This window comes from Schistocerca nitens, chromosome 1 (genome assembly GCF_023898315.1).
Source record: "Schistocerca nitens isolate TAMUIC-IGC-003100 chromosome 1, iqSchNite1.1, whole genome shotgun sequence".
In the NCBI taxonomy this organism is placed as follows: Eukaryota; Metazoa; Arthropoda; class Insecta; order Orthoptera; family Acrididae; genus Schistocerca; species Schistocerca nitens.
The window spans coordinates 1,028,145,701-1,028,171,987 of NC_064614.1; the positions used below are offsets into that span (position 1 = coordinate 1,028,145,701).

The following is a 26,287-nucleotide window of genomic DNA, read 5'->3' on the forward strand; positions in this document are numbered from 1 at the left end:
CAGCAGCAGCAGGTACATCGTTGTTGTTGTTGTTGTTGTTGTTGTTGTCGTCTTCAGTCCGGAGACTGGTTTGATGCAGCTCTCCACGCTACTCTATCCTGTGCAAGCTGATTCATCTCCCAGTACCTACTGCAGCCTACAGCCTTCTGAATCTGCTTAGTGTATTCATCTCTTGGTCTCCCTCTACGATTTTTTCCTTCCTTCCTTGCTGCCCTCCAGTACTAAATTGGTGATCCCTTGATGCCTCAGAATATGTCCTACCAACCGATCCCTTCTTCTAGTCAAGTTGTGCCACAAACTCCTGTTCTCCCCAATTCTATTCAATACGTCCTCATCAGTTACGTGATCTACCCACCTTAAATTCAGCATTCTTCTGTAGCACCACATTTCGAAAGCTTCTATTCTCTTCTTGTCCAAACTGGTTATCGTCCGTTTCACTTCCATACATGGCTACACTCCATACAAATACTTTCAGAAACGACTTCCTGACACTTAAATCTATACTCGATGTTAACAAATTTCTCTTCTTCAGAAACGCTTTCCTTGCCATTGCCAGTCTACATTTTATATCCTCTCTACTTCGACCATCATCAGTTATTTTGCTCCCCAAATAGCAAAACTCATTTACCTTCAATGTCTCATTTCTTGATCAATTCCCTCAGCATCACATGATTTAATTCGACTAAATTTCATTATCCTCGTTTTGCTTTTGTTCATGTACATCTTATATCCTCCATTTAACTGCTCTTCTAGGTCATTTGCGGCCGCTGACAGAATTACAGTGTCATCGGGAATCCTCAAAGTTTTTATTTCTTCCACATAGATTTTTATTCCTACTCCAAATTTTTCTTTTGTTACCTTTACTGCTTGCTGACTATACAGATTGAATAAGATCGGGGATAGGCTACAACCCCGTCTCACTCCCTTCCCAACCACTGCTTCCCTTTCATGCCTCTCGACTCTTATAACTGCTATCTAGTTTATGTACAAGTTGTAAATAGCCTTTCGCTCCCTGTACGTTAACTCCTGCCATCTATAGGATTTGAAAGAAGAGTTTTCCAGTCAACATTGTGAAAAGCCTTCTCTAAGTCTACAAATGCTAGAAATGAAGGTTTGCCTTTCCTTAATCTATGTTCTAAGATAAGTCGTAGGGTCAGAATTGCCTCACGTGTTCCAACATTACTACGGAATGCAAACTGATCTTCCCCGAGGTCGGCATCTACCAGTTTTTCCATTCGTCTGTGAAGAATTTGTGTTAGTATTTTGCAGCCGTGACTTATTAAACTGGTGCCTCACAACCTCAGAAAGATCCGATACAGAACATTGCAAGATAGGCGCAACCACACACTAACAGCATACAAAATACTTCTGTAAATATTTGCGCTTGACAATGAGAATAAATTCTCGAAACGCGTAGTGCAAAGTATGAAGGGGAAAAAAGTATTTGATACACTGTGTCACTAGTTAAATCAGAACATTTGAGCAACGCGAACATAGCTAAGGTACTAAATACCGCTACAAGTGGTCAAAAGTCAAAACATGCAAAATATGCTTCTGAGTAAACCCAAAGGGTTCTGACGACGAAAACTATAGCGGAGTTGCACATGCTCGGTAGAGACAGTTTGTAAATGGTTTCACTTTTTTATGATACCTTTACTTGAACGAACCTAATGCTGAAGATGCCTTCAGACACTGAAAAGACTTAATTATTTGCTTTTCGAGATCAGACGGTCTCGGCAAGATCTTAATGGTGAACAAAGCAAAAAGCATTGACTCTTCTGCAGTATAGGCGTCTTTAACATACGACAGCGGGACTTCGCCACCTGCGGCAGCTAAGACCCTTGTAACCTCCTGTACTGTAGCTCTCAGTAACAGCGGCCGGATGACGTCACTACTAACTCGACAGAGATCCACGAGAAAGATAGGCCGTGGTGCATACGTCACAGCACTTGATACTGCAAGTCTTCCGAGTGCCAGCAGCCGTCTGCGGGGAGGAGCGAGTAACTTTTTCAGATTAGTTTACTACTGTTTGACTGTTTGAATGCGTGCTAGTTCTCGATAGCACACGAGAAAATTAAGTTCTTTAGTGGGTACCTTTCCATTTAAATACTGATTTCCAGTGGGCCCTGTACGGAGCCGAGCTTTCGAGAAGTATGTCGGACAAGCAGACTAGTGTGACGTCACAGGTTCGATGCATGATTCGTGTGTCTCGTTGACTCCGTAACTCGAAGGTTGAGCGGTTGCGTTTAAACAGATTAGCTTGCTGAGCTTGTTTGATTTTGTAAAGCAACTAATGTTTTTTACAACCTCTGAGTATGCCCTGTAGAATAAGTAGCCGAAGCGGTAGGCACAGAAACATGCGCCAGTGGCCATCTACAAATTCCTTACAGCGCGCACAGTAAGCCGAAGGTAAGTAGTATGTGGCCAGACGCGCCACAAAGCCCACATACGTACTGCACGCACAGAGGACGACGTATCATAACGTAGAGTGCATCAGGAAATCAACAGATCTTGCTCTCTGTGCGGCCGCTGCATTATATGCCGTGGCAGTGAACAACGCGGAAAGAAAACGGGTCGTTATGGATGAAAAAACTTGATGAGCACTCAGGAGGAGGGGAGGATATTTGAAATTTCTTCGAAAACAATGTCTTTTAGTGTACGCTTTCGAAACTGCGGATAAGTCACGATAGTTGTTGATTCCTACTAGAACTTGTGCAACTGATGTTAAAATAGGACACCATGATACCGCCAGCAACGCCTTCGAGGATTTTTCGATTATTCTAAGGTTCAATGCTCCTAAAGAATCGAAGTCTGTCAAAAAATTGTACTTCAGTACGTAAACATCTCCTCGAGGCCTGGATGACGCGTCTTTCTCGATGATACTGTGAACCCAGTTTCTTTTTAATTTCAACTGCAGTTGTACTTGCCTACACTTTTTTAACATACAGCGTATTTCGTTTAATTCTGTATGACGTTTGTAATTTGTGTGATAATCTTTACTTCTGATGTCAAAAAGACATGGCTTGATTTCATATTATGGGCTAAAATACGTGATCTTGGCTCAGGTTTGCCACATTCTACCTACTATCTTCTCGAAATCACATTGCCAGTGTGCCGCTGGAGCTGTGAAACGCACATCTGCAAAAGTCTTCACCACTTTAATGATCAACTCAGCGAAGGAAAATTAGGAGCAAAAATTCGCGTAGACGTAAATTTTTGCACAGTGGTAGGGAGGAGTGTAATGAGCAACATACTCAAAATCCTGACCTGTGAGGTGTGAGCATGGGGTGTCAGGTTGTTTAAAGGTCACTTTTTATGTTTTTCTGGGATATGAGACCCTCGGCTTAGGTCGAAAATATTTCCCAGTACAAAAGTAACTGCATTAAATTTACCGCAAACAAGGTGTTATTAGTGCCATTCATTCCCCCCCCCCCCCCCGCCCCACTCTAGAACAAACAGGGTTCACATTGCAGAAAATGGAAAATCGTAATTATTAAAAATAGTGTTTAACACTTATTGTTCAATGAAGTTTGTTAATAACAAGAGGAGAATCGTATTACAGGATAAATTGTGTTCTGAGGGTGTAACACAGAAGAAAGAAAGGGAGGTTGGGAGGTTGAGCTCACAGGATTGTGGTCGTGCACTTACTTCCTTCGTGGGTCTGTAAACTGACGAGTGTGCAGGCGAATTCCCAGTCTCTCTACCCCACTACATCGCAAAAAGCAACTATTTCACATAGTTATACTGACCCTTCCACTGCTCACCTTCCAAATCACTGGTGACACAATGTACAGGCATGCAGAGAGGTGTTTATTTTGCGCAAAGTGTGTCAACACGGACACGAGTTGCTAACAATAATTATGCAAGAAATACTTAAGGGCAAAATCTATATAAAGCTCAATGTCCTACACTGCTTGAGGGGTGATTGATTCTTAATTGTGCTGTACGAGAGCTGTAGTGGGAAAGGCAACTTTCCCGAACATGAGTGATGTTCGTTTTTCAGTGTACAGACAGACTATTCCTCCCATCAATTCCTGTGCATTTATCTCATGTGAGTGGACGAAAAAGCTTCACAGATCTCGTGTATATGTAGTGGCGTTATTTTCAGTTCATTGAGTGAGTGAGTATTTATTTGCAGTTGTTAAATAAGCTAGTATGTAAAAAGCTAAACAGCTGGAGCTGTCATCTGTCTACCACACTGGGGAGCCTATCCCAAGTGTAACATGGTGTCAATCTGTATTCAACAATGTTGATTTCAATTTCTCCACTATCAGTGGCTGCAATACTTCTGTCAACATTACGGGTATTGAACGCATCACCCCGGCCTCAGCTCTCTACATCTGAACAGGCCCAGAGGCTTAAATTGCCTACCGTTGAACGCAAGTAGGTCGCCCATTTGTTATGGACCGTAAGATACAGTATTTCAACACAAGTCAAGCAATATACTCGTATTACTGTTTTAGATTGAACATGATTGGTTTTATTTCATCTCAGATTGGTACCCATCATGCAAGATATACTGTGGATGTGTGGAAAGTACCTCCACTCAGCCCATTCCTGAATGAAAGAGATTGAAGTAGTCACCAGTAAATCAGTTAATAGTGAGAGAAGTGTGCAATAATTTCATGGCCTGAAGTAGTCACCAGTAAATCAGTTAATAGTGAGAGAAGTGTGCAATAATTTCATGGCCATTTATTAATTCACCACCAAGTATCTACAGCACAGTTATATAGCTTTGCAATATGGTGTCAACAATAGACAGCAGCAATATGCCATATTTACCAGTCCAGTCCTTTTCCCACTGATACCTCAAATGTCAATGCAGTGATGGGGTGTCGCTCTCTGTGGACACCATAGCAGAGAGGCAGAGCGATTGCTCGTGTGGACCACAGTGATGTGCTGGATCTGTGGGCCAAAATTTTGTGGCAAAACCACTGACATAGAGGGAAATGCGCTGCAGCTGAAATTTTGTCTGGCCAGACAGAACATACTGTTTCTGCAGTGGCTGTGAAAGATGCAACAGGATATGATGACAGCTGTATAATAATTCTACCAGTGACGTCCTGTCACATGGCAAGCAGCAGTAAGAAGAAAGAAACATCTATAAAACTTGTTCCCATGTGTGGGAGGAACGGAGTTCGTCCGTTTGACTTTTGAACATTTAATGAACCATTCAGCTTCACCATTGGACTGAGCATGAAAAGATGCCGTAGTCACATGGTAGATGCTGTTGGCAGCACAAAACTGTTCAAAATCGGCTGATGTGAATTGTGATCTGTTGTTAAGACAATGAGCTCAAGATGACTTTACAAGACAAAAACCAGAAGATAAAGACAAAACCAAACTTCAAGTAGTGATGAATGTCACGGGGGCAGCAAAAGGAAATTTACTGTATTTGTCTACCTTTGACAATCATCCTGTGTGACAGGATAGAACTGCGAAATCAATATGGGTGTGTTGTCATGGTCCGAATAGTTGTGGTCACTCAAAAAAAAGTGTTGCAGCCGAGCCGATTGATGCTCCAAACATTGTAACGAGACGTCATTTGCTCGATTTGGGCATCCATTCCCTGCTAAGTATGGTGCATCTGGTTATTGGTGCCTTTCACTCTGGTCCTGTTGATAGTCTTCTCATGGAAGCAGGGATTCCCCCTCTACGCATCAGACAGAGCCAACTCCTTGTTTCTTATGCAGTCGCCATTTGCCAATACCCTGACCATCCTGTGTACCCTGTGCTCTTCGTCAATGAGGAACGTCTCCCTCCTAACACCCACCCATGGGTGGGATTGTCGGTTGGCATGCGTCCCATTTTCCTCTGTCAAGGTCTCCATCTCTCCTCAGTGGAATGCACCCCATATCTTTCCTCCCATACCCCCCATTGGATGGTGGCTAGGCCACAGATAGGACCGGTCTTTTCCAGGGTCTCTGTCACTCCTATGGTTTACCAGCATTTTGTATGTGCCGTCCTTTCAGAGTTCCAGGGTGCAACCATCTTTTACTCTGTTGGTTCCAAGAAAATTGATAATGTGGGATATGCCTTCACGTTTCCTACTGGCTTCAAACACCATTTATTGCCCAGATCATGTAGTGTGTTCACGGCAGAGCTTTTATCCATTCACAAGGCCTTTCTTTTTGCTTCTCAGGCCTCCCTCCACAGTGTTTTAATTTGTTCGTATTCCATGAGTAGCCTGCAGGCTATCGACTGATGCTACTCTCGCCACCCGTTGGTCTCTGCTATCCGTGAATCGCTCTCTGCCCTTGCGCATGCTGCCTGTTCAGTCGTCTTTCTCTGGGTCCCAAGTCATGTGGGCATACCAGGGAATGAACTGCCTGACCGTTTGGCTAGAGAAGCACCTCCCATTTCTTTTCATGATTACAGCTGCGGATATGCGGTTCTATGTTAAATCTCTCTTTGCCCAAAAGTGGAATGCCATCTGGAGTGCTATTGCTCATAGTAATAAAGGCCTCACAATCAAGGAGTCTACTGCAGTTAAGTGCTCTTCCTTCCACTCCTCTCAGAAGTAGTCCACTGTTTTATGCTGTCTACGCATTGATCATACCAGTCTCATCCCTTGTTTCCCTCTCCGTAACGACCCACCCCACAATGTGGTTGGGGAGCCAGACTGATGATATCTCACAAATTGGTGGAATGTCCTCATTTTTTGGCGCCCCCCCCCCGTGTTAAGTACATTCTTTCCGAATCCTTACATTTAATATTAGCAGACAATCCACAGATTGTTGCACTGGCCCAAACAGTCAGTCAATCCCTGCTAAGTACAATGACATCAGGCAAATTGATTTGAGCAAACTACACACTAGTGACTTTATTGCAACAAATACAGAACTTCCTGTTGCAGGGAGCATAGCGTCACATCACACACATTGCCATTCTCTGTATGCAACAGCAGAACACCTGACCACTCGGATAGCACCTGATGACGCGAAAAATAGTTATGTCACTGTGTGGGGAATTTCTTGCAAACCACGTGGCCACCCATGGCATGTGTACTGTAAAACAACTGGAAGAGCTGGGTCAATAGCAGTTGCTTGGGGCAATACATCAAATATCAAAAAGATAATTTTGAAGATTTTTTAAATTCCTGTGTATTGATTTGTAAACATGATTCCTCAGATGAATCAAATGCTTTGTTGCTGCTTGACCGGTCACAGAGCCAAGTCCGCATTCAAATGGAGGGCTTTAGGTCTGTACAACAACCCCTACAGATAAGTGGACAATATCAGATCCCAATGTTATAATTTTTGCACTGTCTGTTGTGGGACTGACTTGCACTTGTACAAATATTGGTGGAACTTAGAAACAGTGAGCACCTCTTTTTACAGCTGACTGAACTACACCATGATTTATTAAATTTCGAGGCAAAAGCAATGGGTCTGTCAGTTGAACCAATTCTTTGGAAGAGCACTGCTCTAATCCCAGAAGAAGATTCATTCATGGCTAACATGACAGGCCTAGCTGGATCAAAATGAATCGAATGATGACAACTTAATAAGGCATCCTTTAATTGCTGAAATGAAATGTGTCCTGACATTCTTGGGAATACACGTAAGGAACAATTTTCTGGCACAGCTGGTTCAGTGGAGCAGCAATTTGTGAAGCATTTTAAATTAATTTGATATAGTAGGTAAGCTTCCCCACAACAACTTGGAGCTTCTTAATGTTACAGGGCACTAGCTGATCTTTTATTGCACACAGGTGCAAAGTAGAAGGATGAATTCCCTGCGTATTTATTATGTGTCTTAAATGGTCAAGTTTTTCTTGGAAGAAGGGGCATGTCAAGCCAGAAGCAGAAAGAAATTGAACCAAATGGTCTACATGAGCTAAATGTTCAACAGGCATTTAACCCAAGACAACATTATCGTCCAAATAGTTTCTACAGGAAGAGCTTTTGCTGTTGATTATTTGAGGAACCATTGAAAAAAGCAGGAGCTAAAGCCTTCTGAATGATAGCCCTCGAAACTGGAACAAACATAGGCAAGTGTTTATCACAAAATATTGCTTGGACTTCTCATCCACTGATAACTATAAGTATGCCTCACACAAATCAATCTTGGAAAAGAATCGCCCCTGTCCCAGTCCATCTATAAATTCCTCTGGTCATGGGAAAGTAAAAGAATCCCCTATGTTTTGTGAGTTTACTGTTGCCTCATAATCAACGAACAGACATAAACCACCTGAAGGTTTTTTGAGAATTACCAAGGGAGATGCCCGTTGGATAATCCAACTGTCTTTCCATCTATGAAGTTCTCGAGCAACCTTCTCATGTATTGCTTGGGGGACAGGCCATGCATGAAAAAATCTCAGCTGGACATTGTGTTTTTGTAATGTGCACATCTAAATCATTAGAACTTCCTAAACTCAATTGAAACAGTTCATTGTTCTTACTTCACAAGTAAGAAACAGTGTGAGGCACTGAAATGCTGATTTGTAACACAGTGTCTTGTATGCGCTAGTTGAACAAATCAAAAAAGTCTAAACCAAAAATGTTTGCTCTGTTTATAGAACTGAGTACATGACATACTACATATTTTGTAACTCCATGAAAAGTTTCTGGCAAAGTGCAAATACCAAGTACCGAAATTTCGTGTCTGTGTAGACAAAGTAGAAGTAGGCTACTGTAGCTGTGGGCTGCTGATCCTTTCCTAAGTGTTTATTAATACAGGAGACAGATGCAGCAGTGTCTAACTGCAATTTATTTGTCCTTTGAGCCACTCTTAATACAACAAAAAGTTTGTTTTTCTGGCTATGCACTGCACAAGAAGAGTTCATTGATACAGAAGTGCAAGCTGTTGCTTGCACTGGCTTTAATGGCCTTGCCATTACAGAATGCATTTGTAGACAGTTGTGCTGCAGCCATGCCCCTACGCGGCATCGGCTGGTGCTTGAGCTGTGGTCACCCTGTAAAAACACTGTCTAAATATGACATTGGAAAAGCGTGTAGGACAAGACCACCTCACAGATTACTGTATCATATATCATGTACCTTGAGACAAAAAATGTTTACCTGTACATTTACCGTCTGTTGAGCCCTGTTTTTGATCACTTTAACACCATCATGAACTTCAGAGTGCGTATTGTGTACTTTGAACAACAGAAATACATGGAGCCTCTAAAAGAACTTCAGTTGTGTCCACAAAGTGTGAGATTTCACAATAGACAGGACTGTTTTCTGATCAGGATCTATCAGTCTGAGAAGCAGCATGAATGTGTGACTGCAGCATGTAAAATGATGTGACTAACCTAGTTCACAAACACTTGATACTACAATGTCTTGTCAGCCCTGCAGCCCTGAGTTCAGTAGCCCACCATTTGAAAATATGTGGCTACTGCGGCTTGAGTCAAAACAATTTAAACCTTGTTGCCATGACATACCCCAGACTTTCATAAGTTCATTTACCAGCCAAATCAGTTTGTTGTAACTAGTAGTCTCAGGATGAGAATCTGGGCACAGCTTTAAAAATGACAGTACACAGCTTCGGCTGGCTAAAGAAAAAAAGTGATGTGCACCATACCTGCAAGTTGTATGCAGCGAAGTGGGCCTCCAACTGCACCCAGTCTTCCAACCATTCCCCTTCCATACTATTGAGTGAATGGACAAAACTTAGGTGTAGCAACTGGTGGTGGAGATACTTGCTGGGAGAGGATGTTGTCATTTGTTGTACACTGGGCATCAGTCATTCAACTTGATGCGCTTTGGAATGAACAACTTCATTTAAAGACATTTCCTGTGGTTACTCAGACATGTTAAACAGTTGATGTAATGCACAGAAATAATGAAAGGCAAACCCAGTGTAATGCACGGGAGCCTGCACACCGTAACATTTTGCAAGCAGGTGAGGCAAGTCTACAAAAACGACCAACCTAGACACAGTGTGTTGTACCGGATGGAAAATATACTTGTTGGTACAATTGTGGGTTCTTTACTTGGCCCAAGAGGAGACCAAATGGGTACTAAAAATGTAAAATATTAGTTCACTTTATTATAACATAGATAGGAAGAATTTAACTATGTATAATCCATACCCGCAGATATGTCGTGAGTATTCATAATTCTTTCTGAACATAATGTATCAGTTGATACAGATAAAATAAGTCTCCCACACAGAGTACATTCGACACTAGCTTTCACTTACAGTTCTGCCTACGACACTAATCACACAGCTGGCCTACTAGAAGACAATGGTGTCTTCTTAGTTGATGATCACAGACGAGGTTGAGAGGTACTGTGTTCGGCCATAAAGAAAAGAGTCTCTGTATGTCTATCTTTTTAGAGCTGATTGTGGGACTTGGCTGTTTGATACAGGATGTCAAATCGAACACCGTTCAGTCATCTAGTTTCCAAACTTATTTTATTTGGCTACCAGTTTTGGCAATTTACTATGCCATCTTCAGGCCCTGTGTACAGACAACACTGGTAAACAGGGGCCAGCAATACTGGTATTAGTAGATTTCTGTTCAACAACGAATCTACAGAACTATCCCATTACCAGGTACAGTACATCAAGTCTCTGTACATCTATCTTTTCAGAGATGGTTGCGGGACTCGATACAGGATGTACTGTACCTAGTACTGTGACAGTTCCACAGTAGCCAGAGGAGTAAAGTATACTCACCCTGGTGCTCTTCAAACCATGTATGTTCACTGCGAGCTGTCTGACATGTTCAATTGTCGTGCTGGTAGATGCCATCGTGCCGAGGAAAAAAAATGGCATGTAAGGGTGGACGGGGTCCCCAAGGATAGTTGCATACTCCTGTTAATCCACCATCCCTTCCAGAATGAAGATGTCCCTAGGGAATGCTATGAAAACATTCACCAGACCATAACGCTCCCTCCTCTTGCCTGGACACTTCTGACAGTGACATGCTGAATTGTCGTGCTGGTAGGTGCCATTGTGCCGAAGGAAAAAAACGCTGTAAGTAAGGGTTTTCTTTCAGACATTTCATGCCATACATGCCAAGGCCATCTGTCCGATGGAACATAGAATGTGATTCATCTGAAAAGGCCACTTGTCACCATTCAGTGGATGCACTGTTGCAGTACTGGCATGCAAATTCCAGCCTTTGATGCCAATGAACGCAAGTAAGTTTGGGCATCGTAACCAGGTGCCTGCTGCAGGGGCCTATAGGCAGCAATGTTCATTGTATGGTCATCGAGGAGACACTGTTGGTAGCCCCTTGATTAATCTGTGCAGTCAGCTGGATGTCTATTCAACCATACACATCTCTGCAGAAATCGTTCACCCTCCTTCTGTGCACCACTGTTGTCTTGCTTGGGTAGCATCATTTTGCTATGCATGGTACACTTAAAACATGGCAGCACACAAACAGTTTACAAAATTAACCATTTTTGGCAATGTTTCCACTCTTGGCCTGAAAACCAATCATCATGCCGTTTTGGACATCAGATAAATCGTTCTAATTCTTCACTACAACAATGAATGCACTGTTTTCCACGTCCCCCATCATACTTTATAAACCCTCCACAGCTAGAGTTGCCATCTGTGAAAGGCTATTGTATGTTAACGTCAAACATAGGCAGTGGTCACGTTAATATGAGTGGATCACGTACAAGAACAACAACTTGATATTACTGTAGAATTTTGTGTGTGTGTGTGTGTGTGTGTGTGTGTGTGTGTGTTTACAAACAAATGATGTCTCCCACATTCTTGAAATATTTTTGGATGAACAAATGAATTAATTTGACATGGAACAAAAGGGGTTGGTCTGATAAACCTCGTACTTTGGGAGACCAAGCGCTATATAAATTGTGGATTACATGCAGGAAATGGCCCTCAAATGTGATGTAGCAGCTGTGAAACTAAAAGTTTGAGGTATTTGGAATGCATAAATTAACGAATACAATAAAGTTCTAAAATTTTCAAAGAGTGGTGCATCAGCAGATGGTACTTGCAAGCCAACTGTTGCCTGGTTTTCCATAGCTGGCAGCACTTTAATCCAATGTTTGTATATGTTGCTACAATACCTATAAATTAAATTTGTTAGAAAATTCTGTGCTGGTTCGTCTGGATTATATACAGGGTGTGTAGCCTTGCATCAACAGAGTTTGAGGAATAATAGGTTACATACTGAGGATTACATTTCCTAACCAATACATTACTTTTAACTAGTTGTTTTATGAGCTACATACAGGTTCTGAGACTGAATAACAGTGATTGTACAGGTGTTAGCGAAAAGTTATCTGTCCATGTCATTTATAAAATTCAGGTGTTCACTCTGTCATGAACCTCCTTACATGTCTGATACCTTCTAAACATGACATTCCACTGTTTTTGAGCATGTTCGTATGGTTATGACAGGACCTTCCAATTGTCAATAACTAATTAACTATGTGAAATGTCATTCAGCCTTTAGTGCACAGCTGGTGTATAGAAAACTATTATTTCACATTGACATTATTATTGGGAAAGCAATACTTACAAGTTCGTCAGTACTAACAGTTACCTTTTCACCTGTAGTGAACAGTATTTGTTAACCATTTGGACAAGCATCTATGTGGGCTGGGTCTTTAATTCATGAGGTAGAAATCCATTTGCTCCATTTTATTCTTCCAAAACAATAGCACTAATCATTGTAGACAACAAAACTTCATGTATATTTACAGCATTGCACCTAATGAGAACAGTACAAAGATTCACATTTTTTGTAAAACATATATTACTGAAATTAATACTTGCAGAAGTTTACAAGGTGCTGACAATTGAATCACATTTTACATGTTTCAAAGTTAAACAACAAATGACAGCCAAGTTGGTGCATCTTTATGTAGACTATGTTTTTCCATATGAACATAGGAGGAGGACAAGGTTGAGTTACTAATAATTTCGTAAACAAAAGTCAGTTACAATGACTATGGATATATATTGATACTACAATAAAAAATATAGTTCCTATTTTTTTGAAATTAAGTTCTTGTTCATAATCGAACATTTGCAAAATGAACAGTTTCTTTACATTATGTTTAATTATTTTACTTTAAATGAAAAGTTTCACGTCAAGTTAGCTATGTTGTTGTTTTGAGTAAAGTGAAAACTGAGATTGTGTAATAAATTTCCACTTCAAATGTTTAGATCCAATTTTGCAATCTCATTGTTTAGCATACTCAAATAATGTTTTTGCGAGAAAACCCATTACTAATTGCATGTATGCTACAATTCTTTACTTTTATTGAGTGTGCTTGTTGTAAATGAAATAGTATGATGATGAACTTTGTTACTGTGTTAATGTATTGTGCAAAATCACAACCACGGGATTAACAATTTCAAATAAAGTTTTTCTTTTACTAACCAAAGTATATTGCATAATTCAGCTGTTAACATGTATCTCAAGTGACTAAACAAAAACTGTATCAAATGGTAGAATTTGTGTTTGGCATTGAATACTTCACCGTTTACATGTAGACTATTTCTCAATGCTTTACAAGCTCCATCATTTGGGAACCAGAGGTTGCTACACATAATATGTAGTACTGTGTCAGTCATTCTGTAGATGTATTACATTGAAACTAAGATGCTCCAGTTCCATGTGCTGGTTGGAACCAAGACAATAAAAGATGATTACCAACCACACAATCTAAATGTTAGCAGAAAATCTCTCCTGATTAGATTACCGGGATTCAAATGTGTGTTAATATAGTTCCAGACAGGTGCATTCTGGCTGCCTACAGAACTGGGTCTTGCAAGGCCTGCATCATCTGTGAATGACATGTGTGAAAGGTAAACCATTCCACAAATTCCATATGAGATACAAAATAGTCTCCCAGTGCCTGTGCATTCTGAAGGTGCTTCACTTGTAGATTGTACTCGTTTTAACGCTGGACTCATTCAGAAGGATGATGGTCGAAACCCACATCTGATCATGCAAATTCAGGTTTTCCATGGTTTCCCTAAATCGCTCCAGGCAAATCTGGGATGATTTCTGTGACAGTGCACTGCTGATTTTCTTCCATGCAAGAATCGAAGCTTGTACTCTGTTTCAAATGAACCTGATGTTGATGGGACATTAAACCCAATCTTACTTTGTACTCGTTTAATAACAATACAAACTGTTACATAACCACTACTTCTAGCATGTCGCACAGCACAAATATAAGAGGAGAGCGCATTTCTGCACTTTCCTCCCATTGAATTCTAAAAATTGAGTGTTACTACATGACACATTCTGCTAAAAATACTCAACAAACACACTCTCTCTCTCTCTCTCTCTCTCTCTCTCTCTCTCTCTCTCTCTCTCTCTCTCTCTCTCTCTCTCTCTCTCGAAGGCATCATGAAAGTGCAGCAAATATATCATTGTTGAGATTCTCCTATCGGTAAACTAATGCTCTTGGATATGAGGGTGATTCGAATATAGACTGTAATTTTTTTATAGGTTTATTTAGGCTTCAGAAAAATTGATATACACAAACTTATTTTTCTAATACTCTCCTGAATGGGAAACACATTTTCCCTTGTGCATAGGCAGTTTCTTGATCATGTTTTTTTGTAAAATGAATGAGGCTATGATGAGCATTTAGGCAGTGCCATCATTGTCAAATGTTTTTCATCTGACCGCTTCCTTTAGTGGTCCAAAGAAATAAAATTGCAGGGTGATAAGTCGGAGACTGTGGGGAGGATGTCCTAGTGTGGCCTAGAACAATTCCTGAATTATTTTGTGAGTTCAGGCAGCTGTGGGGTCAAGCATTGGCACACGAGTTATGGTCACTTCCTGATACCCGAGGTTGTTGGTAACGATTGCCTGAACAGTACTGTAGCTTACGCTGACCTTAGTGGCAATTTTAGCAACTTTTTTCCACTGACTGTCTTAAGCAAGCTGACAAACAGTGTGAATATTCTCCTCAGTCATGTTCGTCCTCAGATAGCATTAGTGAGCTGCATTCTCAGCTCTATATCATTCTCCTAAAATCTCTTTCAGATGGTTTTATGCCCCCTCTTGTGAGAAACGTGATCATGATGTGTAGCACAAGAAGTGACAGATCCTCTTGCTTTGACATTGCAATTCTGACTAAATAAAAGGCGCCACAATGTTCTAGCCGTGCAGAAGAATTACTGGAAACAAAAGTGACAAAGAGCAGAGATCACGCCACTTTCAATTTACAAAAAGGCATGAAGGGGAAAAATAGTCCTGTCTATATTTGATTCACAGTCGTATCTCCTGTCTTAAATTGTCCCTTACTTTGCTGTAACAAACACAATCATGTAGGCAACCTCAGTTCATTCATAATCTGTATTGGATACACAACCCACATGTAAACTGTAATAATGAGTAATGCATTCTGAAGGTTTAGAAACAGAAAAGCTAACAATGAGTTCAGGGCACACCATGCCAATTCTAAATAAATAATTGGTTGCAAAGGATAAATTCCTAACAACAACAAAAATCTTCTGTATGTGAGCACTCCTTCTAAGTTTGTTGGCGAGGTCCTGAAACATTTTGCATTTTGGTAAGTTGGTATTGGTGTTGGCTCATTCTAAACAAGAAACTTGCAATTTTAATCACATCTATTGTTTGCTCAATTAAAATATCTAGACAGACATTGCTGCTTAAATATATAATGTGCATTAACCAGTTCTTGCTTTTTTGTGTAAATAGATATCAGACTTTTTACGTTTCCTACTTAGTCAGGTGTTAGTTTACAATTAAGAGAAAACACCTTACATGCTTTTTTTAGTGTGTCAATGTTGCGATATCGTTTGCCGTGTAAGTTTCCACTGTGCTGCAAGTGAAATTTTATGGTGTACTATATGAATATTACTTCACTTCTAGGCACACAGAGTGGTACTTGCATCATGTAGTGACTACTTTCGTGCCATGTTTACGGATGCAATGAGAGAGTCCCGCCAGAGTGAAATTTGTCTGAACGGTGTGACTGCAGCAGGAATGCGCCTGTTACTGGACTATGCTTACACATCACGTTTGGCCCTCAACCTGGCAAACATTCAGGATGTGCTGTCGGCAGCAAGTCACGTTCAGGTTGTCGCAGTAGTTGAGGCGTGTTCTAGTTATCTTCAGGTATGTCCTATGCCACAGTAACATTCTCATCTTTTTGTTGTAATCACAACTAATTAATTAAAAATTTGGGCTACATACTGGTGAAATTAACTGTTCGATGCTGTTTTAATGAAAATGTAAATATTTTGCAGATTCTTGGGAGCTGGTAACTTTGAAACAATGATGCCATATGCTTATTCTGTACAAAAGAGTTAGCAAATAAGTGACAATATTGTACTGTTCGCATCATGTGATACTATGATTTTTACTTCTTGTGGTAAATGATGCTTTCTTCTTTTCTCTGTGTTTTGGGATGAAATGACCAAAAAGTGCTTGATTCATTTGCTTTTGTGAGGAAAATTCAAGCCGGGTGCAAATGCATTAATACAGTGGACTGGCCTTCAAGAAGAATGAGTCTTCACAACAAGGCCTCATCCTCTCTTTTGCCTGTCTTTGTCTGTTTGAGCTAGTGTTCCATCTGTAATGGCCTTTGTGTGTTTCTAACCCCAATACTGTGAGTATAGTGTAACTTTAATGCTGTAACAGGTGGCGTGTTTTTTTTCTTTCTTCTTCTTCTTCTTCTTCTTCTTATTCTTTCCCAGCTACTGTAATAAAAGGACTTTATAAGATGATTGCTTTGTTAAATAACAGTACTTGGAAGGAATAAAAGTTTCTTGCCTTCTAACAGAAGGGGTTGCACTGTGCCATTTTATAAACAAGTATGATAGATTTTTCCAGCATAGAAAGTTTAGAGTGTGTGTGTGTGTGTGTGTGTGTGTGTGTGTGTGTGTGTGTATATACAATCTAAAAACCAAATGAAAGTGCTGGCAGGTCGACAGACACACAAACAAACACAAACATACACACAAAATTCAAGCTTTCGCAACAAACTGTTGCCTCATCAGGAAAGAGGGAAGGAGAGGGAAAGACGAAAGGATGTGGGTTTTAAGGGAGAGGGTAAGGAGTCATTCCAATCCCGGGAGCGGAAAGACTTACCTTAGGGGGAAAAGAGGATGGGTACACACACACACACACACACACACACACACACACACACACACACACACACACACACACACACACATCCATCCACACATATACAGACACAAGCAGACATATTTAAAGACAAAGAGTTTGGGCAGACATGTCAGTCAAGGTGGAAGTGCAGAGGCAAAGATGTTGTTGAATGACAGGTATGAGTGGCGGCAACTTGAAATTAGTGGAGACTGAGGCCTGGTGGGTAACGGGAAGAGAGGATATATTGAAGAGCAAGTTCCCATCTCCGGAGTTCGGATAGGTTGGTGTTGGTGGGAAGTATCCAGATAACCCGGACGGTGTAACACTGTGCCAAGATGTGCTGGCCGTGCACCAAGGCATGTTTAGCCACAGGGTGATCCTCATTACCAACAAACACTGTCTGCCTGTGTCCATTCATGCGAATGGACAGTTTGTTGCTGGTCATTCCCACATAGAATGCATCACAGTGTAGGCAGGTCAGTTGGTAAATCACGTGGGTGCTTTCACACGTGGCTCTGCCTTTGATCGTGTACACCTTCCGGGTTACAGGACTGGAGTAGGTGGTGGTGGGAGGGTGCATGGGACAGGTTTTACACTGGGGGCGGTTACAAGGGTAGGAGCCAGAGGATAGGGAAGGTGGTTTGGGGATTTCATAGGGATGAACTAACAGGTTACGAAGGTTAGGTGGACGGCGGAAAGACACTCTTGGTGGAGTGGGAAGGATATGAAGGATGGATCTCATTTCAGGGCAGGATTTGAGGAAGTCATATCCCTGCTGGAGAGCCACATTCAGAGTCTCGTCCAGTCCCGGAAAGTATCCTGTCACAAGTGGGGCACTTTTGTGGTTCTTCTGTGGGAGGTTCTGGGTTTGAGGAGATGAGGAAGTGGCTCTGGTTATTTGCTTCTGTACCAGATCGGGAGGGTAGTTACGGGATGCGAAAGCTGTTGTCAGGTTGTTGGTGTAATGGTTCAGGGATTCCGGACTGGAGCAGATTCGTTTGCCACGAAGACCTAGGCTGTAGGGAAGGGACCGTTTGATGTGGAATGGGTGGCAGCTGTCATAATGCAGGTACTGTTGCTTGTTGGTGGGTTTGATGTGGATGGACGTGTGAAGCTGGCCATTGGACAGATGGAGGTCAACGTCAAGGAAAGTGGCGTGGGATTTGGAGTAGGACCAGGTGAATCTGATGGAACCAAAGGAGTTGAGGTTGGAGAGGAAATTCTCAAGTTGTTCTTCACTGTGAGTCCAGATCATGAAGATGTCATCAATAAATCTGTACCAAACTTTGGGTTGGCAGGCCTGGGTAACCAAGAAGGCTTCCTGTAGGCGACCCATGAATAGGTTGGCGTACGAGGGGGCCATCCTGGTACCCATGGCTGTTCCCTTTAATTGTTGGTATGTCTGGCCTTCAAAAGTGAAGAAGTTGTGGGTCAGGATGAAGCTGGCTAAGGTAATGAGGAAAGAGGTTTTAGGTAGGGTGGCAGGTGATCGGGGTGAAAGGAAGTGCTCCATCACAGCGAGGCCCTGGACGTGCGGAATATTTGTGTATAAGGAAGGGGCATCAATGGTTACAAGGATGGTTTCCAGGGGTAACAGATTGGGTAAGGATTCCAGGCGTTCGAGAAAGTGGTTGGTGTCTTTGATGAAGGATGGGAGACTGCATGTAATGGGTTGAAGGTGTTGATCTACGTAGGCAGAGATATGCTCTGTGGGGGCTTGGTAACCAGCTACAATGGGGCGGCCGGGATGGTTGGGTTTATGAATTTTGGGAAGAAGGTAGAAGGTAGGGGTGCGGGGTGTCGGTGGGGTCAGGAAGTTGATGGAGTCAGGTGAAAGGTTTTGTAGGGGGCCTAAGGTTCCGAGGATTCCTTGAAGCTCTGCCTGGACATCAGGAATGGGATTACCTTGGTAAACTTTGTATGTGGTGTTGTCTGAAAGCTGACGCAGTCCCTCAGCCACATACTCCCGACGATCAAGTACCACGGTCGTGGAACCCTTGTCCGCCGGAGGAATGACGATGGATCAGTCAGCCTTCAGATCACGGATAACTTGGGCTTCAGCAGTGGTGATGTTGGGAGTAGGATTAAGGTTTTTTTAAGAAGGATTGAGAGGCAAGGCTGGAAGTCAGAAATTCCTGGAAGGTTTGGAGAGGGTGATTTTGAGTAAGAGGAGGTGGGTCCCGCTGTGACGGAGGACGGAACTGTTCCAGGCAGGGTTCAATTTGGATAGTGTCTTGGGGAGTTGGGTCATTAGGGGTAGGATTAGGATCATTATTCTTCGTGGCAAAGTGATACTTCCAGCAGAGAGTACGAGTGTGATGACCAGGTGGAATACCTTACAAATGCCACAGAACTTTCCATTCGTCACACTCCCTCTTTACCATGCCATGTCCCAGTCTCTTGGTGGACTCGGGCATGCCATGACAGAATTTGCACACGGAGACGTGCTCTCCATGTTTTTAACCATCATCCTATGATGGTAAATTGCATTTGTTACAAACAGTTGTGTGCACATCAAAAAAGCTAGATGGATTTCATTTACTAGTTCTTTTAACAGTTCCACTCCCTCTTGGGTGGACCAACCTCCGATGACTCTCTAGGACCAAGATCCATTCCCAAATTTCTACACTGACAGTATCAGATGATGGCCTTGTGGAACCGATTACTGTCTCCAACCCCTTGGGCCACCATTTTGCGGAAACAAGCAGAGGCGGCTCAGCGGTACCCTTCTCTTCTCAGAATCATGAGTGCTACTATGCTGCCTTTACTAAGAGAGAGCTAGATAATGCTCTTGTTTCATCCCTATCCTCCACCCCAGGGCCAGACGATGTTCACATTCAGATGTTCACATTCAGATGTTCCATAATCTTTCTCTTGCAGGTAGGCACTTCTTAATACATACAACCACATCTGGATGAAGGGCACGTTTCCCAGACACTGGCGTGAAGCCACTGTCACACCCATACCTAAGCCCGGTAAGGACAAACACCTTCCTTCTAGCTACTGTCCCATTTCTGTCACTAGCTGTGCTTGCAAGAAGATGGAGCATATGATTCTGCCCAGCTGGTATGGCGGCTCGAGTCTCTCAATTTACTATGCACTGCATATTGTGGGTTTCGAGCACAGCTTTCTGCATTTGACCATCTTGTCAATTTGTCCACCCATGTCATGAATGGTTTTCTGCAGAAATACTAGGCTGTAGCCATGTTCTTTGACTTGGAGAGAGCCTCCAACACCTGCTGGATGACTGGTATGTTCCATGTGCTGTACATGTGGGGCTTCTGTGGCCACCTGCCCAGTTTCCTTCAGGTGTTTTTAAAAGACCGAGGTACATGTGGGTTCTGCTTTGTCGGATACCTTTAGCTGAGGATTCCATCTGAGTATCGTCCACTTTGCTATCACCACTAACCAGATAATGACTTCTCCCACTGGGCATCTCTGGCTCCCTTTTCGTTAACGATTTTGCAATCTATTGCAGTTCTCCATGGAGTTGTCTCATTGAGCAGCGTCTTCAGCAATGTCTTGATCTTTTTTACTCCTGGAGCATCGACAATGGCATTCATTTATCCACTGTCAAAACCATTTGTATGAATTTCTGGCAGTGCAATTGGTTTCTTCCGTACTTATATCTTGGCCCTGTTACTCTTTTGTTCATTGAAACAATGAAATTCCTGCGACTCATGCTCAATAGAAACTTTCTTGGTCCTCTCACATGTAATACCGGGCAGCCCGCTGTATGTTGTCTCTCAGCAACCTACTTGTCCTCAATGTTACTTCCTGTGATGTAGATCAAACCACCCTCCTCAGATTGTACTGGTCCTTTGCCCGTTCGAAACGTGACTATGGGTGATTTGTTTATGCGTCTGCACGTCCATTCCTCTTACGCTGTCTTAACACTATCCACCATTGTGGTGTCTGTTTGGCCACTGGCACCTTTTACACTAGTCTGATTGATAGTCTGTATGCTGAAGCTGTTGAACTACCACTGTCCTACCGCCGTGACTCTCCCCTCAGCAGGTATGTCTGCCATGCATGCCTTCTTCAATGACTCCTTTGATCACCAGTATGGGGCATGTCCCTCTTCTCTACCTCCTGGAATTCGCTTTTGGCTCTTGCTCCGGCAGCTTAACTTCATGCTATCTGCAACTTTCCTGGTGGGTGTGACCCCTTCACCACCTCGGCTTCATGTGGCAGCATTTGTTCACCTTGGCCTTCATTCGCTTCCTAAGGACACTACTCCAGCCTCTCTCTATTACCTTCAGTTTGATGGTCTTCGCAGGGCACCATAGTACCTTTGTGTATACTGATGGCTCTCAGACTGACCGTAGTGTCGGGTGTGCCTTCGTTGTTGGCGCTGACATTTTTCGGTATCGGCTCCCGAAACACTGCTCAGTATTTACAGCTGTGCTCTTTCCCCTGTATCAGGCCACCCTGTACATTCAGAAACACAGACCTTTCAATTGTGTCATCTGCACAGACTCTCTGTGCCCTTCAAAGCCTCTGCATGCTGCACAACGCCCATCCCTTAGTGCAACAGGTCCAGGGAAGCTGTCACTTGCTCATTCTTGGTGGAGCCACTGTGATGTTTATGTGGGTTTGTGGTCATGGTAGACTGACAGGAAATGAGGCCGCTGATGCTGCTGCCAAGGCTGCAGTCGTACTTCAGACAGCTCATTCTTATATTCCCTCGGATGATATCTGTGTTGCCCTGTGTCAGCAGGCGGTGTCGCTTTGGCATCACCACTGGTCCTCCTTTCATGGGAACGAGCTCTGGGCTATAAGCCTCTCACAGCGGCTTGGATGACCTTTCAACCCTGTAGCAACAAGGAGATCATTTTAACAAAGTTGCGTATTGGGCACTGTCTCTTAAGCCATCACCATTTGTTCAGAGGTGCTCCCCTGCTGCTTAGTGCGCATTGCACCCAACTTTTAACTGTCCACCATTTCCTGACAGAATGCCCTTTTTTTTAATCGCTTATATTCCCATTTGTGTGTCATCTGAGTTATTGGCTGTTTTAGCAAATGACGCGCTGGCTGTCGACTGTGTTTTACTTTTTATCCATCATAGCAATATGGTGAAGGACATTTAATTTTTAGTTCTTGACATCCATTTCTCTATGGTGTATTTTATAGACCTTTCTCCACATGCCTGTTTTTAGCTGTCTTCTCTTACGTCGATTGGGATTGACGTGTGGTCATTCTTAACTCTTTTGTCTTTGTGTTCTATAGCTCTGACATGGACGCGTATAACCCTAGTTGTTTTTCTGCCCTGAAACAAAACAAGACTAAATTTCGACTTCTCTCATTGCCTTCCTGTTCACTTTGACCTTTCCCTTGAGGATGGCATTCCATCTCAAGGGGAGTCATACTGCTCATTTGGGATACGTCAAGAGCTAAACCATCTCATTCAACACTGGGCTGCAAGCTGTTGCAGTCCACATTTTCCTTCCTCGTTTCACCTTTTCACGTCTACATCCCTTCGTCATTTGCTGTCACCAGGCAGACTTAATCCAGCTTATTGGTCAGCTCCCTTATCTCCTTTTGCTGCTCTGTGACTTATAATGCTCACCATCTAATTTGGGGCGCTTAAAGAACTTGTCGGAGAGGTTCCCTCGTGGCTGACCGTCTCGCTCAACTCAACCTCATCTGTCTTAAACACTGGACCACTCATGTTCCTTCCACACTCCACGCACATCTATTCCCACTTGGACCACTCATTCTGCAATGCCAAGCTCGCCTGTCATTCTAGTGATCCCTTCTCTCTTTATACGTACTCAAGTGATAATTTCCTGTGCACTATCCGTTTGCCGACTCTTACCCCACCTGGGTATAAACCCAATTGGCAGCTTTCTGTGGCTGACTGGAGGCTTTACTCTTCCCTGATGACCTTTGATGAACATCAGTCAGTTCTCCAGTTGTGATGACCAGGTAGAGTAGCTTATGAACATTATCCTTTGCACCTCACAATGTTCCTTACCTCAGTCTACTTCTTTACCACACCATGTCCTGTTCCCCTGGTGCACTGAGGTGTGCCGTGACAGAATTCACACACGGAAATGTGCTCTCTACATTTTAACCATTATCCTACAATGGTAAACTGTATTTGTTGTAAAGACTTGCTTGCGCAGTACCGTTGGGTTTTACGGAATAGCGAAACAGCTTACTGGATTCCCTTTTCTAGTTCCTTTAACAGTTTCACTCCCTCTTCCATTGTGGGGGGGCAACCTCTGTCAGCTCTCTGGGACTGAAGTTCATTCCCCAGTTTCAGGCCTGACCGTAGCAGATATCATTGTGAATCCTATTGCTATCTCCAACATCTTGGACCACTATTTTGTAGAGATTTCAAGCTCCACCACTATCACACTGCCTTCCTCCCTCAGAAACAATTTGAGGAGGCTCAGGTGATTTCCTTCTCCTCTCAGAAATGTGAATGCTACACTGCTGTCTTTACAATGACTGAGCCTGACCATGCTGTCACCTCATCCCGATGTTCTACCCCAGGGCTGGACTATGTTCACATTCAGATTTTGCTGACCATCTCTCTTGTGGGCAGGCACTTTTTCCTTTGTACGTAGAATCACAGAGGGCACATTTCCCAGATGCTTATATGAAGGTACGGTCATACCCACACCTAAGCCCAGTAAGGACAAATAACCTTCCTTCTAGCTACCACCCCATCTTTATCACAAGTTGTGTTGATGAACATCAGTCAGTTACTAACCACTGTACAATGTGAATTCCAAGAAACATCGTTCTGTAGTTGACCATGTTGTTAAACTGTCAACCAACGTCACAAATGGTTTTCTGTGGAAATAGCTGACTGAGGCTGTGACTTTTGATTTGGAGGAAGCCTAAGACACCTGCTGGAGGACTGGTATCCTCAGTACTCCAGTAATTGGGCTTTGAATGCTGCCTACCCCATTTCCTTATGGAATTTTTAAAAGACCAAATTTGCAAGGTACGTGTGGTTCGGCCTTGTCTGATACCTTTATGCAGGAGAACGGGTGTCCCTCAAGTTTCTGTCCTGCTTGTCATCTCTGCTATAGCCATTGACCCTATTATGGACTCCCTTGTTATCAATGGCTTTGCGGTCTATTGCAGTTCTCCATGGACTTGTCTCCTGGAGTGGCATCTTTAGCGATGTCTCAGTCATCTTTACTTGTGGAGCTTCAACAATAGCTGTTGCTTTTCCACTGACAAAACTGCTCATATGAATTTCTGGTGGCTCAGTTGGTTTCTTCCACTGTCTTCACATTTGGGCCTATTGCTCTTCTGTTGGCTGAAACTATGAAAATCCTGAGGCTCGTGCTTGATAGAAAAGTTTCTGGGTCCTTACATGTGTCTTACCTGGCTGCATGCTATATCCTGCCCCTTAGTGTCCTACGTGTTGTAAGTAGTACTTCCTGGAGAGCAGATCAGACCACCCTTCTCAGTTTATGCCAATCCCTGTCCTTTTGCAGTTCGACTATGGGTGTTTCGTTTATTCCTCTGCACATTCGTCCATGTTATGGTGTCGTAACACAATGCACCATCGCAGAATATGTTTGGCCACAGGTGCCTTTTACTGTAGCCCGTTAGAGAGTCTCTATGTAGAAGCTGCCAAACTCCCACTGTCGTAATAGCATGATGCCCTCATCAGTGAATATGCTTGCCATTTCTCTTTCATGCCCAGCCACCCATCCTATGCCCCCTTTTCCAATGACTCCCTTGTGACTACCAGTGCGGAGCATGCCCTACTTTGTTACCTCTCAGATATTGTTTTTTTCTACTGCTCCAGCAGCTTAACTTAATGTTACCTGCCACATTCCTGGTAGGTGTGAACCTTTCATCACTTTGGCTTCATGAGGTGGACCATGTTCATCTTGGATTTCATTTGCTTCTCATGGACACTATTCTGGATTCGATCTATCACTGTAAATTTCTTTATCTTTGCACGCATCTCAGCAATAGCACCATCGTGTACGCTGATGGCTCTAAGACTGACTGTGGTTTCCTGTGTGCCTTCTTCATTGGCACTGACCATTTTCGGTATTGGATTCCAGAAAACTGCTCGATTTTTACAGCAGAACTCTTTGCCCTCTCTCTGGCCACCCAACACACCAGTGGCAAACGTTTTTAAATTCTGCAATGTGCTCAGATTCTCTTAGTGCCCTTGGAGAGCTTGTATGCTGTACGTAGTCCAAGAAAGCTTTCACTTGCTTGCTGTTGAGGGAGCTACTGTGATGTTAATGTGGTTTCCTGGTCAGATGGGACATGAGGCTGCTGACACTGTTGCCATGGCTGCAGTCCTCAGACCTTGACCTACTAGCTCTTCTTTCCTTCAGATGATCGCTGTGTTGCTGTCTGATGGCAGATGGCAGATGGTGTCACTTTGGCATCACCACTGGTCTTGTATTCTGGGAACAAGCACCAAGAAATTAAACCTCTCCAAACGTCTTGGCCAATCGCCTCTTGGCCGTCTTGTCATGAGGACATCATTTTAGCTAGGTTGCATGTTGGGCACTGTCATTTTGGCCATCGGCACTTGTTACATGGTGATCCTGCACCACTTTATGTTCATTGCAATTTCCTGGCCCAATGCCCTTTGTTTAACCGCATAGGTTCCAATATGCATTTGCCATCTGACTTATTGACCATTTTAGTAAACAACACATGGGCTGTTGATCGTGTGTTCCTTTTTATCCACCATAGCGATATGGTAAAGGACATTTGATCTTAGGTTAGGGACCTTCACTGTCTCTACGCCACATTTTGTGGACCTTTCTCCAAGGGGACGTCCTTGTTTTTAGCTCTATTTGCTTCTGTAGATTGTGCTTAGTGTATAGTCACTTTTAACTTCTTTTACATATTGGTGTTCTAAGGTTATGACATGGGAACTTATGACATCAGTTGTTTTTGTGACCTAAAATAAATAAATAAAAATAAAAACAGCCTCACAGAGATCAAGCAACAAGCCCAGTCAGCCATACATCTCTTTGAATCTCAAGTAATTTTCTTCAAAAAAAATTGTATTTATATTTCTTTTAGACTAGATGGTCATAATGTAGTTAACACTTCCTGCATTAAATTTTCTACCATCACAACTACATAGAATATGTTTTAATATTTTCCTTTCTATTGAAATTATTATTTCTCAGTTAACTTTAGTCTTGGTTTAATAAGACTTCACTGAACAGCAATTTATTTTAAGTAATAGGTCAAGAATCTAATTTTCTTTCAGGAATTGTAGCTTTGTCATATTTCTTCT

The 26,287-nt window shown here is 42.7% G+C and overlaps 1 protein-coding gene across 5 annotated transcripts in view; it reads left to right on the forward strand.

Moving 5' to 3' along the window:
* The window catches only part of LOC126196656 (kelch-like protein 26), a 347,281-nt gene that overhangs the window by 271,826 nt on the left and 49,168 nt on the right, over positions 1 to 26,287 (forward strand). For all 5 annotated transcript variants that reach the window (XM_049934584.1, XM_049934583.1, XM_049934581.1 and 2 more), the window contains one exon: positions 15,799 to 16,044. In XM_049934584.1, coding sequence (XP_049790541.1) covers positions 15,799 to 16,044 — 246 coding nt within the window. The remainder of the gene's footprint in view (positions 1 to 15,798; positions 16,045 to 26,287) is intronic.